At 45.0% G+C, this 17,845-nt stretch overlaps 1 protein-coding gene across 8 annotated transcripts in view; it reads right to left on the bottom strand.

Annotated features, from left to right (window-relative positions):
* Positions 1-17,845, bottom strand: part of SMOC1 (SPARC related modular calcium binding 1) — a 798,046-nt gene that overhangs the window by 669,236 nt on the left and 110,965 nt on the right. For all 8 annotated transcript variants that reach the window (XM_085627140.1, XM_085627133.1, XM_085627137.1 and 5 more), the window contains exon 2: positions 16,328-16,499. In XM_085627140.1, coding sequence (XP_085483266.1) covers positions 16,328-16,499 — 172 coding nt within the window. The remainder of the gene's footprint in view (positions 1-16,327; positions 16,500-17,845) is intronic.

Here is a 17,845-nt window from a genome sequence, read left to right as displayed (position 1 = left end):
GGGAGGTGATGTAGGTGAAAGGGTATGATAATCCCTGGGCCTATATTAGGGTACCTATATAAAACATAACACCTTTGTTACTTACTCTTGAATTCACAAAATGCAGGCTGACCTTACGGTATCTACAACTTTTGGAACCAACTTTAGTCTGTTACTCTATAAGTCGTGGTTTAGCAGCTGTCCTCTATAGAAATATATTATCGAATTGAAATTTGTCCATCTCAAGACCTTTAATAACTTGAGATAATTTATTGATATTTATTTATTAATATAATTTTTACATTATTTTGTAATTGTTTGTTACTGTTTTATGGATAATTATATATCAGAAATACACTTTATAATGATTGATCGATTGACTGAAAGGTTGTGAACCTGGAAAAGTTCTTTCAAGTCCAGCACCAATAGACTCAATAGGTAGCATGCACTATGCTAAGGTTGGCAGTAAATCAGTCATTTTGTGTAAAGATTGCATAGCTGACATTTTAATGTTGATTTTAATAAATAATTCAGAAATAATGCAAAAATCAACAGATTCAATTAAAAAACCCCATAAGACCACTTTATGAAACTTTACAAATCACAAACAAATGATTTTGTCTATTGACTATGCAAACATGAAGATGTCAGTAAAGTTGATGTTTATTTTTTGTAAAACCCCTTTTTGTAACGTCTTGATGAAAGTTTGACAATAGGAGGTACCCCTCCCGGATCCCTGATTCGCTGCCTAACACTTTACTAGAGTGTTTTTCACAGTGGGTCCGTAAGTATATTGACACCACTGAGCACCACAAGACATCTTAGCGTGTTTGTTGTATACTCACTTGTCAAATGGCACGATTTTTTGCCACTCACACACTTTTTCACTAGGTCCTGACGAAAGCCCTCTCACAGTTTTCTTAACGCTGAAACATGTAGACTGCATTCCAGACAACTATGAGTATAATTCACTCCCGTAGTTGCGCCATCTGTTTTTAACTGTATCCTGGACCACCAATATTAAACACATAAGGCAAGGATTCTCAGAGATACTTTTAGAGTTTTCACAACACCACTTTACACTAATTCCCCACACCAGATCCGCTGTAATCAGGGGTCGTAGCACAACTGGGGGGCATTCGGCTACCCGGTTGGGACCCCAATGATGAAGCATGACATCTACCAGGTTGGTGTGTGAGGGTCTTTTAATAACCTAATGGTTCCCTGGCAATGTTCACTTAACAGTGAGTCTCATTCCTTCTTGAGAGGGTTCATCCACTTTGTTTCAGATACACTTTATAATAGTCCCCAAAACAACCGTAATCATTTTATCACCAACTAAAGAACCGAAGACACAATGAACAAAACTATTTTTGAACCTGTAACCATCATTCCAGCACACTGAACTATCTCACAATTTACTCGTAATCTGAAGCTGAACTAGTCTGTTGTGTTATGATTAACAAAAGATTTTTGCTCACCTAAGAAAACGGTTTGTACCACAACAACAAGTAGTACCTGGTATCAACCTACTATAATACTCAATTGATATCTGTACATCATCTAGACAACTAACTACATCAATTAAAAAACAAACGTGAAGGTAAAAGAAAAAATAGTTAAAAAGATTATATTATTTTATTCTAATAAAAAAAATAAACAAGGGAAGCTCAGGGGAATATTCTCCCCATAGGTATGTTATTCCACTAACTAATCTTTTACAGGAGTTAGTTACTTAACAATATACACATAAACAGACAGCTGAAGGCTTACTTATTTGTATCAAAACACAAGAGGGAGATTGGAGGTAGGAAAAGTAGGAACTCATCCTCCACGAGCCTATGCAAATAACCAAAATGGTTCCATTCCTTATCAGAAAAGGAAGAAAGCACCTCTTGCAGGAACTTGAGGGAAAGAATTTTTTTTTATTTCAAATAAACCTCACACACCCAGGTTTCCCCTTGGTGGCATGCTTCACCCTAGGGTCCATCCCTACCCTCTATGGACAGGGGCGTGCTGCTTTCAATGAATACGCGGGAGCACTTGATTGAAAAATAAGGGTGTCCCTATATACCTATGTGGTCTTAAAATGAAATGGAGTGAGTTTTATTTGAAGTGTGAAAAAGAGGTTAAAAATACCAAATTAGTGGGACGAAAACAACTTTATTTCTTACCCCTAAAATGGTATACTAAAATCTGGGGATACGCGGGAATAACTCTAGGCATGAATACCTATTGTTTCCCTGGTATGTCAACTAGTTTCAAGCCCTACCCTAAGGTTTTTCGTCAGGACCTTAAAGGAGAAATGATGCTCCCACTCCTGCTGTTACTGTGAACATTATACTAGTAATAAAAATACAAAAACAAATATACAGCACCTAATTGGACTGTTAAATATCAAAAATCCTGCAGGGGTACGAAAAGAAAGAAAAAGGTTAAAAAAATACACGACCCGTAGGTCTATACTGAGTTACAAATTAGTGGGGAGTCAGTCGTTTGTGGTGGTGAAAATACCAAAACCATGCCTCTAAAGTGCTAAAATCAGTGATAATGAGACTCACAAGACAGTATAAAAACATGTAAGAAATAAAAGGTCTGTAGGTATATTATCTTGTTAACGTCATAATAATATAGAGGTTAATTACATACATAATATGTGACCATCATTTGGCCCCATGAGTCCTTCGAGAAGTTGAAAGGGATGCCTGTAGTCACACCCTAAAAATTATAGCCACAGTGTGAGACAAAATGTGAGTCAGAATCTGCCAATCACAATACTGTCACAAAAGAGTGTGAGCGAACGCTGTCGGAACGCGAGGCAGTGCGCATCTACTAACTCCGTCAAGGCTACTCCCTCTTGGCAAACCTGTCTGTACTCGCTCGAGGCTCCAACGTTACTGGAGCCGCGAGCGTGTTTCCTATTCAACCGCGTGTGTTGCGATACCCTCATTGGAGTGAGGGACTAGACCGCTGACCGCGGTGCTTCTCCTCAGTTCCAGGTTGTGTTGCCGGCTGACGAGCGTGTTATTGTTGGTGCGAGCAATAAAGTTTTTTGATACCATAGCAATAATTTTAATAGTGCCTCGTATCAGGAGCTAACAAGTATCATTAATGCAATGCTATTGTAGAGCCACTCACTGGGCGTTCCAATGGTAACTGCAACAATGATGTATTTCATGCATTAGAATCATTTTGACATATTTGGATTGCAAAAAATTGTGAGCCGAATAATATGGATTCTACCGTTAAAATTACGCTTACGCATTAGATCACAATATATTTGTTAACCCTATATCTACCATTTGGTCAGTGGCGGAATAGTGAATTATGAAATGAAAAAGAAACCGCCCCAGATGTGATGAGGGTGGGTTCAACTGCATGTACAAACGGGTGATGACCCATGTGGCATTTGAGATCAACTAGTGGGGCATAAAATCAGTAGGCATCAAAAGATGTCCCGTTATACTCGATGGAGAACATCTGCAGGGGGTTGTACGTTAGATTTGATTGACTAACAGGATATATCTGATATCCTGGTCGGAAGAGAGGGATGCCGTAAGCGCCCTCTTCCAAAAAATGCCCATTGGTTGTCGTGTTTCATAAAGGTGTTATGTTCATATAAATTGGCCCCATGGTATATTTTCGTTCAGCCCGTTCTCATGTGATTTATGTCTGTAAACATATCTCTGCTCTTTTTCGAACTGATTGGATTAATTGCTGATTTGTTCGATCACTGTCCATCTCAGATCCTTCAGTGTGTGTTTGCGTTCCAAGTAATGAGTTGTCATTTTAGTTGTTGCGCATTGGCATCTCAGGTTGCTCCGGTGCTCACATATGCGTGTTTTTATTTTCCTCAATGTCATGCCCACGTAATGAAGGTCACATGGGCAGGTGATCATGTATATGACGCCCTTCGAGTGGCAATTTGTAAATCTTCGCTGTTCCCAAGTTGTTCTGTCATTGAAGGTAATTTTTTTACTGGTCTGTGTCATGTGGCACGGATGTATGACGATACATCGCGAACCAAAACAACGCGTGCCTTTACAACGCATTTTAGTCCGCGATGTACGTCACAACGCATGCAATTACAATGTATGGCATTAGTTCGCATGTCCTCAGAAATGCATAGTAAATGCCTTTACAACGGACCCCATTTCCCCGCATCCTAAATAAAAAAACCCTGACCCTAAACCTTCGAACATGAACAAACACTACGACCCACTGCCCCTAAGCCCTAACAGTAGCATACACTACCACCCTCTAACACTACCGCAAACCCTAAGCTCTAAACACCAAAACAGCAACATACACTACTTCAACCCCTAAGCCCTAATCAGTAAAACAGTACTATACACCATCCCCCCGACACTACCCCAAACCCTAAGCCCTAAGCCCTAAACCCTAAGCCCTAAGCCCTAAACCTTAAAACATACCCTTACCTTTGTTTCCTCGTGGTTCCTGTGCAGCGTTGCCATCTCTGCTCCCGGTTCCAGCATCGCCATTACATCGCACGCGCATGCGCATGCACAAGCGCATGCGATGTAATGGTATGTGTCGCAATGTCCACGCGTGGTAACGTCGCATGCGTTGTAACGCATACGACGTAAAGCCATGCGTAGTGTTGCCGGCGCGGTAATGGTTGTTCGCCTGTGGCACACGCTACAATTGCCACAAGGATGATGGCCACTGATTGGTGCTATGAAATCCTGATTGGGTGGGCTGTCATGGGGTAGGCGTGGTCGTGTATGGACCAACATGTCCTTCAGGTTGCGGTTCCTTTTATGTGAGAACATCGGTTTGGAAAAAGTCGTTGTACTTCCACTTAAAATCCGACAGTGCTTGTTGATTTTTTTAGTGATCACATTAGAGGCACTGTTGAATGTAGTGATGCAGATTGGGCGTGTTTCATCAAATTCTTTGGTGGTGTGCTCCAGTAGAGCTTGTCTATCATTGTTTCATGCCCTTTTTTAATTGCTCGTGCCACTATTTTGTCTGGGTAGTTGCGTGCTTTCAACTTGGAGCTGAGGTCGATTGCTTGTGACTTAAAATCTTCCACTTCAGAACAATTCCGCCCCAGTCGAAGGAATTGCCTGAACAGCAAATTCTCCCTCAGGTGCCTCGGATGATGACTGTCACAACTTAGGAGGCAGGGGGGGCGTGGCCAAGAGGTCCGACATGGCGGACACACCTTAGACGAGCTCCGTGGGCTCGTTCCTTATCCTGCATAAATCCTGGACATCAGCATTTCGTATCACCTTCTCCAACCCTCCCACCACACATCGGACGCGCTGCGGAGCAGCCAAACGTTCGTGCAGTGTTGATTGCAGCCGGAGCCCTTGGACCCTCTGCTGCCCTGTGGGATTCCGTGATGCCCGGCCCGGACCCTCTTCGACTCTTCAATCTTGTGGCCATTTTGAGGACGCTCTGAGTGCGCTGGGGCCCGCGGCAGTGAGGCGGCATTGCGGGGACCTAGCCGAAGCCATAGCTGGGTTCCCCCCTGTGAGAAATTGAATCCTTGCGGCAGGGCCCGTTGTCAGTGGCTGCTGGTGCGTGCTCCAGACGACGAGGTGGTGAGTGCACCAGGCTCCCAGGGACAATCGGGTGTGAGCGGGGTGCTGTTGGTGCCCGCCTGGAGCTGGGACAGTGGTGGGAGCTCTCCCCCCCCTTCAGACAATTACCTTTCGGTCCTCTGCTGCCCCGTGCATACCCCTCCCATCATACCACCAGCCGGCCATTGACATATATGTGCAGCGAGGGGCTGTAGGGGAATAGCTGCCTGTGATTGTGGAAAGGCTCCCTGTGTGGGCCCCCCTCCCCTTCAGGAGATCCAAGATTGCACCGAGGAGAGTGCCCCTCTGCCTGGCTGAAGAACCCCGCTGGCACTGACGAGTGACCCCTGTATGAGAGGGCCAGTGGGGCTTTCCTTGTGACACAGCGGCATTCATTCCGCGAGGGGCTTACACAACGATTGGGCGGATGGGTGACACCCTTTAGAGGGCCGCAGAGGCACCTGTGTACGAAAGCGGCCAGGCTAGGCCTGATGCGGCCTGTGTGCGGATTGCCTTTGGGCCTGTCTTCCTGCCAAACAGATACGGGACGAAGGATTGGACGCCCTGTCGCGTGTCTTCTGGGGCCGTGGGTCTGTGGCCAAATATACCCAGTGGCGCCATACTCCCCATCGCTGGGTCATCATCAACTCACCAGCTATACAATGACCAGAGATAAAGTATTGAAACAGAGCACCCAGGATCGATATGCAGGACCTGGGGCACATGCACCAGAGACGTCGAGCCAGGCCACTGCTGGGCCGGACAACGCGGCCTTGATGGCGGCAATCACCCAGTCCCAGAGGCACTTGAGGCCAAGATCTGAGAGGTGGGATCTGATGTTGCCCTAATCTGCCAGGACTAGCGTAAAGCTGTGGATAGGATTACCGAGGCGGAAACACGCATTTCCACTGTGGAAGATACAACTGCATCCCTTCAGGCGCGGGTGACCTCGCTGGAATCCATCACGAAGTGGCTGGCGATCAGGGCTGAAGATGCCGAGGACACGGTACGGAGAAACAATCTTCGATTTGTAGTTTTTCCGGAGGGATGCGAAGGCGACAATATGGAGTAGTTCCTTGCGGGTGGATTGTAAGCTGGATCCCTCAGACGTCATTCTCGCAGTGCTTCATTATCGAGCGTGCGCACCGTGATCTAATGCAAAAACCACCACCAGGGGCCCGACCGCAGCCCGTCATTGCGAGAATTTTGAACTTTCATGATCGCGATGCTGTCCTTGCACAGGCCAGGTTGGCCGGCAAACTCCACTTTGATTCTCATCATATTTTAATTTTTCCAGACTATATGCGCCTGGTGCAACAACGACGCCAGTCCTTTACTGCAGCTAAAGCCCAGTTGTGGGACCTAAAGATCCAATATGCTCTGCTTTTTCCGGCAAGGTTGAGAGTCATTTACAAGTCCTGTACTCATTTTTTCGACACCCCGGAGGAGGTCTTCGCCTGGGCGGATGAGAAACAGAGCCACAAACCGCATACTCCTTCGCAATTTGATTCCGAGTCATCGTCCGGAGAGACCGCGCGGCAGGCGGCCAGGCCTAAGGTAAAACCCACTTGCAGATCCCGATCGCGACGCCGCTCACAATCGCGGAGTGCCTCTGCATGACGAATAGAGGAGACTCGGCGAGCCCCGTCACCAACATGACTCGAGGTTGGAGAACTTTCATTATAATGGTAGCAGTGCTGATGACATTTGCCGTGTCACTGGCCCACGTGAGGCCTACCCCCCCATAACTCTTCTCTCAGTATCTGAGAACTATATCTATGTTTAGGGACAGTTTTTTGGGGAATTCTCGGTATGAGATTGGGCCTTGCTCCCGTTGGAGCAGGGGCGCGACACTTACCGTGACTGATGATTCAGCTGTTTTGAGGTATTGGGTGGGGGAGGGGATGGGTTTGTTAAATATTGTTGATTACAATGTGTCCTATTCGCTTCTTTTTGTGGTCTATTTGCCCTGCGACAGCCCGAAATTTCACTCTTTTATTAGATGCCCTGCCCTGTAATGGACCCTGCGGATAGGCTCCAGGTGGCTAGCTGGAATATACAGGGGGCGTTAAATAAGATCAAACGAGGTGCGGTCCTTCGGCAGGCCAAACGTACCTCGGCTGATGTTCACCTACTACAAGAGACCCATCTTATGGGTACTAAAGCGCTGTGCTTGCTCGCTTTGGCAATATACAAGTTTATCACGCAGGGTTCACCAGGGGTGGCAATTCTTATTCTCCGCCGAGTCCCCTATATACATTCTAAAACTTGGGCTGACCCCCAGGGTAGGTACATTATTGTGTCAGGGACATTAGACGGAGAAACCATTACCCTGGGCAGCATATATGCACCCACTCTCGGACTCGTTTGTAGAGCGCCTGACGACAATGCTGCTAGAAATGCCTATAGGCCTCTCTATTGTAGGTGGGGACTGGAACGATGTGGCAAATGTGGCACAGGACAGGTGGCGGTCGCGCACAACACCCGAGGTACCGAGGAATACACGTCTGCATACACTAATGGGAGCTATAGGGTGGTTAGACACATGGAGGCACTTACATCCACTTACATATGGCTACACATATTGTTCAGCTGTCCATGACTCTTTCTCCAGGCTAGATTATATATTCATACCAAGCTCCTATTATTCTCGAATTGCAGCCACTGATATCCTACCTGGAGGTTTATCTGATCATTCTCCAGTGGCCCTTACGCTGTGCTTAGCAGTGGCACGTTCCCCTTTTCGTTGGCGCTTGTCGCCGTGGCATCTAAAAGACCCGCAATACATGTCACACCTACATCAGGCTCTCACAACATATTTTGCCGAAAACTTGGGCACTGTGGACTCTCCAGCTATGCTCTAGGAGGCTATGAAGCTCACCATCAGGGGGGTAGATATTGCATACTGTGCCGCTCAACGGAAGAAACACCGGGAGGCATTGATCCAGACCGAGGTCCAGATTTTGAAACAAGAACAGGCATCTAGAGGTGAGCACGGCAGGTCACACATCCGCCAACTGCTCCTTCTTCAACAAACCTATGCTGATACGCTGCGCGACGAGGCCAGACAGGCTTGGCTGGCATCCCGCAGTAGAATTTATCAATGGGGTGACAAATCAAGCTCTCTTCTGCATCGCTTGTGCCAGCGTGCTCTCTGCCCAGTGAGCATACCGGGGATTCTAGGTGGCGACGGCAAGACATTCACGGACCCTACTCAAATTGATGCTAGTTTTGCGGCATACTATATGAAACTCTATGCTCCCAGGGACGCCCTCCCGGAACCCCTGATGCATCAATATCTCAATGATTTGCCTCCTAAGGCCATTTTGGACGCTGTAAAGGGGGAGCTAGAAGCCCTACTGACAACTGACGAGCTGAGTGCTGCCTTGGTCGACTTACGATCCGGGAAAGAACCGGGTCTGAACGGCTTCCCTCGGGAATTCTTTAAAATCGTTCCAGATTCAATTCCTCCCTCACTACTTGGGAGCAATCCATGCAGCCCTTGAAGACGGAAAGCTCCCTCCGGGTTGGCGGCATTCTGAAATCGCGGTGTTCCGCAAGCCGGGATCAATATTCCTCGTATCGCCCTATTTCTTTGTTAAATATTGAGGCAAAACTATTGGCTAAAGCCTTGGCCAATCGTATTCTCCCTTATACGGCAGAACTGGTTCACCCACATCAGGACGGCTTTATGCCCCATCGGACTACGTGCCACAATATCCGATGGGTGCACAATGCAGTTGCGGCCATTGATCGCCTCGGGGGCCCGGTGGCCCTGCTTTTAGCGGATATTGACAGAGCATTCGACTCGCTGGGATGGACATATCTGTTTGCTCTCTTGCAATGCTTAAACTTTGGCCCACGCCTTATGTCTTATATTAAACTCCTCTACACTGACCTTTCGGCCTCGGTCAGAATAGCTGGTATAGTATTCGATCCCTTCCTTATAGGACGCGGTACCTGTCAAGGTTGCCCCCTCTCCCCATATTTATTTGCCCTAGCTATGGAACCGTTAGCCACATGGGTCCGTATTGATGCACAGATAACGGGCTTCAAATGGCCCGGGGGGTTCCCGGATCGGATCGCTCTTCATGCCGACGACGTCCTGTTTTTTCTTATGGCCCCACGTCGGACGGGACCGCGCATTCTCAGCATAATGCAGATTTTCGGCCGGCATACTGGCTTTACATGAATGCTAAGAAATCTATACAGTGGCAATACGTGGGGGTCCGGTTATGGGCACCTGGACGACGGAGGTGACGTTGGCCACAACCGGATTGAAATATCTCGGAGTGTACATCTCGGATACCCAGTCAGTTTCATGGGAAAAGAATATTACCCCCATCTGGACGCACACTCAGGCAGAGATGGAGTCGTGGTCGCGTATGCCCCTCTCTATACTGGGCAGATCCACAATATTTAAAATGGTGTCCCTTCCTCTTCTCCTATACCAACTACATCAGATAGCGCTCTCCTGGTTTCGACAGCTAAACTCCAGGTTGAACCACTTTTTGTGGCACGATCAGGCCGCTATGGTGTCACTTAAGACATGCTTTCAATCAACCTTTTGTGGGGGTATCGTCACCCCGATATCCAATCGAACCATGTGGCCTCCCCCCTTTTGGTCTTAAACGACTGGTGCTAAGGAATTAGCAATGATCCGGCATGTCGGGTAGAGAAATGGCTGATGGGGGATGTGTTGCCACACAGACTGCTTTATACGCCGAGGGTGCAACGTAAGCTGCCGCCAGCGACTCGAGTTATCTTTGGTGTGTGGACTGACTCGCTGCGTCAAGTGGGGTGGTTGCGGCGATTGACGGGGGAGACCCTTCTCTGGCAGAGCAGCCTTATGCCACACGTGACCGTGTTAGTAGGATTTAAACAATGGGACGCTATAGGTATATCTACTTTGGACAACGTTATGCATGGCATCACGATGAAATCTTTTCAGGATCCCAGAAATGAATATGACATGCCACATGCTCAATTCTACAATTATCTGCAGCTGAGACATGCCTTATCCCCATATATTGCTCACCTAGACTCCCTTCCCGAATTCAACCCTATTGAGGCCAAAGTTTTTATGGGGGATTTGGGTGATCATACAACCGCAAAGATCTACTAAACGCTGGTGACAAATCTCTCCACGACTTTAGATCCCCTCCGGGATAAATGGCAGACGGACTTGGGCCCCCTGGATGGTGATGACTGGAGAGAAGCCCTGGAGTCCCCGAGATACGCTGCAATTGAATCCCGTCTAAGGCTTATTCAATTCAAGTATTTGCACCGCACTTATTTCATTAGGTATCAGCTTTGGAGGGCGGGGCTGATAGAATCCCCCATGTGCCTACGATGTGATAGCGAGGAAGGTACACTACTGCATACCGTTTGGAGCTGTGATACACTGGGCCGGTTTTGGAGGGGGGTTATTTGCTGTTTATCTGAAGTGCTAGGCTGGGTTATACCTCTTTTGCCTAAGCTAGTTCTTCTGCATATTACAGATGAAATCGGGGGCAATATCTATAAAAGACATCTACTGTTCTTGGGTCTTACCCTAGCAAAGAGGGATTTTGCAAGGGCATGGAAGGATCCGGCTCCACCCAAATTGAGTGCTTGGAGGGCCGGTCTCGACTGGTGTATGGGGCAGAAACAACCCATTTTTAAAGAGCGAGGGTGCCCTCAGAAACACTTTAAAATATGGAAACAATGGGCAGATTATAGGGGCCTTTTATTGGAACCACCTCCGCCACACCCTGCGGAAATCGAAAATGTATAGAGCTGCAGCACAGGGCAGTAAGGCTGTTCAGTTAGATATGATGTACGTAAAGGGGCTTGAAGGGCATGACCGGGATTTTGTTTCGCAGTCTACGACACAGGACTTTGAAATGTTTGGGGCTGTCATTTACAGACCCGAATGGTGTACTTTTTTGTTTTACAACAGTTATATAACAGTCACCTGCTCAGCATTCAATATATGGACATTCATATGTTTTAACTACTTTGTAACGCCTACAATTACTGTATCTGCTGACTCAATAAAAAGAGTTTTGAAAAAAAAACTTAGGAGGCAGTTCTTTGCTGTGGCTTTGAAGTGTGTCGTAGTCTTCAGACCAGCTCAATTGGCGAAAACGTTGAGGTCCAGAAAGACCATTTCGGTTCTGGAGATTGTGTAGGTAAATTTGAGATACTACATTTTGTTCGTTAAGCCATGTGATGAATGACTTAGTTGTGTCCTCATCACAGTTCCAGATGACAAACACGTCATCTATATATCTCTTTCAGAGCCCTATGCTATTCACGTGTGGGTTGTTGGGTGAGAGGGTCTTCTGTTTCTCGAGGTGGTGGACATACAGCCCCGCTACACTGGGAGAAAAAGTGCTCCTCATGCTTGTGCCGTGCTTCTGTAGGAGTAGTTGGTCCTCAAAGGCAAAGAAATTCTCAGTCAAGGCCAGATGGCAACATTACATCACCAAACTGCGTGGGGTCTGGTATTTCCATTCTGTGTTAAAAAGGACTGCCTCTAAAATCTCCAAGGTTTCAGTGTGAGGGAGGCTGGTGTATAGGCTCTCTATGTCGAGTTCAATAAGGCATTGCGTGTGTTCAGTAAACGGTAGATTGTTCAGGATGCGTCGAATGTCTTTGGTATCTTTGAGGTATGTTTCGGTTCCCTGGATGATGCGTCGCAAGAAAGCGTCAGCAAACTTAGAAAGGGCATCCAAAATGGACCCTATCCCTGAAACAATGTGGCGTCCCGGAGGTTTACTTAAATTTTTATGTATCTTCGGGATGGTATAAAAATACAGGGTGACAGGATTTTTGTTTATAAGGAAATCCCCTTCTCTCTTGGAAAGCCAGTTGTGGGCAAGGGCCTCCTCGACCATGCTTCCCACTCATATTCTGATCCTTTCTGTAGGGTCAGTAGCCAGAGGTTCGTAGTTCCGTCGGTCATGTACTAAGCGGAGACATTCTGTGCAATAAGCCTCCTTCGTCTGGATTACGATCGCTCTCCCCTTGTCCACTGGTTTTATTACCAGATTGTCATTCTGTGAAAGATCCTTATTGGCTTGTAGTTCCTGTTTGGACGTATTGTGGAAGACCTTGATGTTCTTAGGGTTCAGTTCTTCTATTTCCTTCAGTACTGCCTTTTCAAAAGCTAGGATCTTCACTATTACGCTGGTTGCTGGGGGGGTGAAAGTTGATTTGTTCCTCAGTCCCATGTCATTCCTTTGTTTATCGTTGTTTTGTTTTTGACGAGAAAAACGCTCTTAAATTTCAGTTTCCTTATAAACTTGTTGACCTCGCAACTCAGTTTGAATTTATCCACATTGGAGGTCAGAACAAAGCCAAGGCCCTTTTCCAGGATGCCCTGTTGGATGGAAGTAAGGACTGTGTCTGTAAGGTTCACGATTAGGCTGGTTGGTTGCTCAGTCCGGATTGGTTGTTCAGAGAGCCCGTCATGCTTCAAGTTTCCACTTGTTGGTTCGCACACAGTGTACCCGGTTCCGTTTCCTTTTCCTCCCGCTCTAGTTGCCTGATCCTAAAAAAGACTCATATTGGTTGTCTTGTTGTTGTCTTGTGTGTCCATGGGGTGTTCCCAAGGGTTGAAAAAGTGTTGGTGCGGAGGCATTTGTGGTGGCGAACCATAGAAAAATGGTTATGGATACATTGGGGCTTGTTGATAATTACCCCATTGGCCTCGTGGGCCTCTATTGTAGTTCCTACAGTATAATTGCCAGGTGTCCTTGTGCTTGAGCTGGAATTCAAGTGATCTGACCCAGTATCAAATGCATCACAGTCCGTGTTGTAACCGGGGTTCTTCCTTGAGGATACATAATCCTCTCTGATATATGGATACACTTTCTTTCTGTCCTTTTTCAATTTAATGAATTTGCTTTGCTTAAGCGACAATTCAAAGTCATTCAGTGATTTGTTGAGCTCCTCAAGATTCTTTTTTATGGAGCTGGTTGACTGATATGATTTCAGACTTACCTCTAGATCTTGAATTTGGGTTTTCATTTCTTGTGCTAATCGTGTTGCAGTTTTTATGATAAGGATAAGCCAGTCTCTCGTAAAGTGCCACGAGATGAGTGACTAATCCTTCTTGAAAACCTTGTCTTGTTAGAAGATGAAAGGCTCATATCTACCAATAAGACCCTGTGGTGCCGCATTGGCTCATAAATATTCGGTCATCATAATACCATGAATCGTGGTCTTTATTTGATTCCTCTTTAAAGTGTTCAGTTCGTCCCAATCGTTGTTTCCTAGCCCAAGAGTAGAATCACCAGTTCTCTCAAATGGGATGCTGGCTGCCAGGGTGTGTTCCACTTCTTCAGCCGAAATAGTGAGGCCCGTGATCTCTGCCATGTTGGGTGTGCAGTATGTGAATTAACAAGATGTGTGCGAGTCGTCACTGTAGATAATATCCATTGGTCACAAAAGAAGAAAGAGGGAAGTTTAACTCCTGCTGCTGTCCGCTGCCTGTAAATTTCAAAACACAAGGGGGAGAGTAGAGGTAGGAAAAGTAGGGACCCGTCCTACACGAGACTATGTAAATAATCAAAAAGGGTCCCTTCCGTATCAGAAAAGGAAGAAAGCACCCCTTGCAGGAACTTGAGAAAAAGAAAAAAGATTTTTCGTTCCAATAACCCTCACCCACCCGGGTTTCCCCTTGGTGGATTGCTTCATCATAGGGTCCATACCTACACTCTACATGCAGGGGCGTGCTGCTACCAACGAATACGCGGGAGCACTTAATTGAAAAATAGGGTGTCCCTATACACCTATACACCTATGTGGTCTTAAAATGAAGATGGAGTGGGTTTTATTTGAAGAGCGAAAAAGAGGTTAAAAATACCAGATTAGTGGGACCAAAACAACTTTAATTCTTACCCTTAAAATGGTATACTATAATCTGGGGATACGCGGGAAAAACTCTAGGCGTGAATACCTATTGTTTCCCTGGTAGGTCAACTAGTTTCAAGCCCTATCCCAAGGGTTTTGGTCAGGACCTTAAAGTAGAAATGATGCTCCCACTCCTGTTGTTACTGTGAACATAATAGTAGTAATAAAAATACAAAAACAAATATACAGCACCTAATTGGACTGTGTTAAATATAAAAAATACTGCCCTTAGGTCTAGAGTTAAAAATCAGTGGTGATTCAGTGGTTGTGGTGGTGAAAATACCAAAACCATGCCTCTAAAGTGCTAAAACCAGTGATAATGAGACTCACATGACAGTACAAAAACAAGTAACATATAAAAAGTCGGTTGGCACATCATCTTGTTATCGTCATACTAATATAAAGGTTAATTACATACATTATATGTGACCATCATTTGGCCCCATGAGTCCTTCGAGGAGTTGGAAGGGACGCCTGTAGTCACACCCTAAAAATTATAGTCACATAGTGAGACTAAATGGGAGTCGGAATCTGCCAATCACAATACTGTCACAAAAGAGTGTGAGCGAACGCTGTCGGAACACAAGACAGTGCGCATCTACTTACTCCATCAAGGCTACTCCCTCTCAGCAAACCTGTCTGTACTCGCTCAAGGCTCCAACGTTACTGGAGCCGCGAGCAGGTTTCCTATTTAACCACGTCTTTTGCGATGTCCTCATTGGAGTGAGCGACTAGACCGCTGACCACGGTGCTTGTCCTCACTTCCGGGTTGGGTTGCCGGCTGACGAGCGTGTTATTGTTGGTGCGAGCAATAAAGTTTTTTTATACCATAGCGATAATTTTAATAGTGTCTCGTATCAGGAGCTAGCTTATTTGACCACATTTAAACAAAAAAAAAAAGATGTCTGTTATTCCACTGACCCATCTTTTACTGGGGTTAGTTACTTAAAAATATACACAAAAACAGACAGCTGAAGACTTACTCATTTGACCTAATTTTGTAAAAACTAAAACACTGTCTGTTTTTCTCTTTGCCTCGTTTTCCACTCAAGAGTAGGATATACACAGTGCAAGGATACCTTTTGCTGAGGTTAACGACGCACTACAAAAAATGCAGATTCATTCATTCTTCGTTCATTCAGTTAGCTTTAGAATTAAGTTAGGAATGATCAACTGAATAATTTAAATTAAAAGAAATTACAGGGTAGGTTTACTATTGTGGTAGGGTAAGACTAAAGCATACATTAACATTCGGTTAATTAAAATTAATTTACAGTTTGTTATTTGGGTTTTGAATAGCTGAGATATAGTAGGTACCATTCAAACAATTATGGTAATTATCAGAGTAAAATGAATTATAATAGTTACATCGAAAAACATGATGGAGCCAAATCACAAAAGCATTTATGGGTACAGAAAGTAGTACTACAGAAATACTGTAGTTTGCTTTTGTGAATCCATCCCAAAATGTCCAACACCTTATTAGAAAAATGTGCAAAGATTGATTTCATTTGCACTAACTATATATATGAATGCTCTCTCACTATTCCCATTGTAGATGTTGTGGGGACAATTCTCCAAAGGTATGTAGAAGTATGTAGGAGAGTACTACTGCCCTAATACTATGTATTCTAAAATACCTTTCATCAGTAGCCTCAACATGTACAATTAGTTTTACAATTACATTACAAAATGAACAAAATTGGTTTTAGTTAAACATGTAAATAAAAATTGAGGGGGTGTGAAATTGGGGTAATGGTAAACACACTTTAAATTATAGGTCTATGTAGTTGAAGCAAATGTAGTAACATGCAACCAGTGCACTATACGTGTTACAACAGTCTATTATGTCTGAATTCACGCTGTGTTGCAGAAGACAAATTCAGCATGAGCCCTACCTTTGCAGCTGCCACGATGAATCACATTGAGGCTTGCATCTCTGCACTTGGCATGCTGGTAGTCACATATTGATTCGTACGTACGGCCATCGGAGGCACAAACTGGTTTCAACTGAGATCTGGAGCAGTGAGGATTGCACTGGTGGTCTCTCTCACGGTCACCTATTAAAAACTGGAAAAACAAGAAAAGAAAATATATTTTGAATATTACCACGAGTAAATTGAATTTTTTTAAGTGCCATACAATAGCAGTTAAAATGGTTTTTCAAAATTTGCAGAACTAATAAGTTAACTCAGCAGGGCCTATTACGATCTCGTCAGAAAGCCGAGATCGTCGGTTTCAATTCCGACTGCCTAATTACAATATAGGCGATCGGAATTGAAACCAGTCGGTCATTTCAGCTGGATTTCGACTGGCTCAAGGAGCACGTCGGCCAGTCAGAGACCGGCCCATTATCCCAATGGACGGTGTATCCGCCATTGGGATTACGATGCTCAGTTTCCGACAGGCTTTCCATGCCGGGCTTTCCGACATGGAAAGCCTGTCAGAAAGCGAGTTTGGGTCCCTAGCAGGACCCCCTTCTCTTTGCAGCCTCTGGTAGGGGGCCGCTTTGTGCCCCCCTGTTCATCCCTGCACAGTGTGGCATGAAACGCTAGGTGCCTGGTACGCGGTGCATGGATGAACACAATCTTAAATTTGTCTATGGGAGCTTGTGCTACAGGCGGTTTATGGCCACAGCACAAGTTCCCATAGGGAAATGGGAAACTGTGACTGCAGCGACACATCAATTTCCAGGTGTAAAACTTTGTTACTTAAAGGACTGATTCATATGAGCCCTTAACATAAAGAAAACCGGACTATCTACTGTTGATTCGCAAAGCTATGAGAAGTGTGTTTTACTCAGATCTGGGGTGTGACTACTCATACATTTCTACGTGTAAAATGTATTTATCCAGGTATTACTCCAGGAAATTATTAAGTAAATTGTGGAAAAGGGTGGGCTAAGACATAATTACTCACTCATAGAGCTGCTTTCTGAATCAGGAATGGAAATTAAGAAGTACTTTACATATTAGAGTAAAATACAACTACTTAAAGAAAAGGTTTTGTGAAATGGACTGATAGTGCACCTAGATTTTTTCTCACACTGTAACATATACATTTATTGAGTTCAGTACAATTGTCCTTCAATATATGGATTTTATCAAACAAAGGGCCTGATTAAGAGAAAGATGTTAAAATAAAATCTGCCCAAAAATCTGAAATCTTCTGTAGGCCTCCTGCAGCTTAGCCTTTCAGTTTAAAATTCTGAATTTGGTGGCCATTTTACCCATTGAGATGCCTCTGGTTCTGTCATTGCTCTTCCAAGGTACACCATCTGTACAAGCTAATCCGCCACCATGTTAGTATTCTGACAGATCACCATGTAAAGGACAGAGGAAATTTATAAACAGGTGAGTACATGCTGGAAAACACAGCCTTCATGTCCTCCCACTGCATGTGCGAGAGACTGGAGT

The sequence above is a fragment of the Triturus cristatus genome, chromosome 9 (assembly GCF_964204655.1).
Source record: "Triturus cristatus chromosome 9, aTriCri1.1, whole genome shotgun sequence".
In the NCBI taxonomy this organism is placed as follows: Eukaryota; Metazoa; Chordata; class Amphibia; order Caudata; family Salamandridae; genus Triturus; species Triturus cristatus.
The sequence above is the reverse complement of the archived record's forward strand: the minus strand, read 5'-3'. Positions and strand labels throughout refer to the sequence as shown.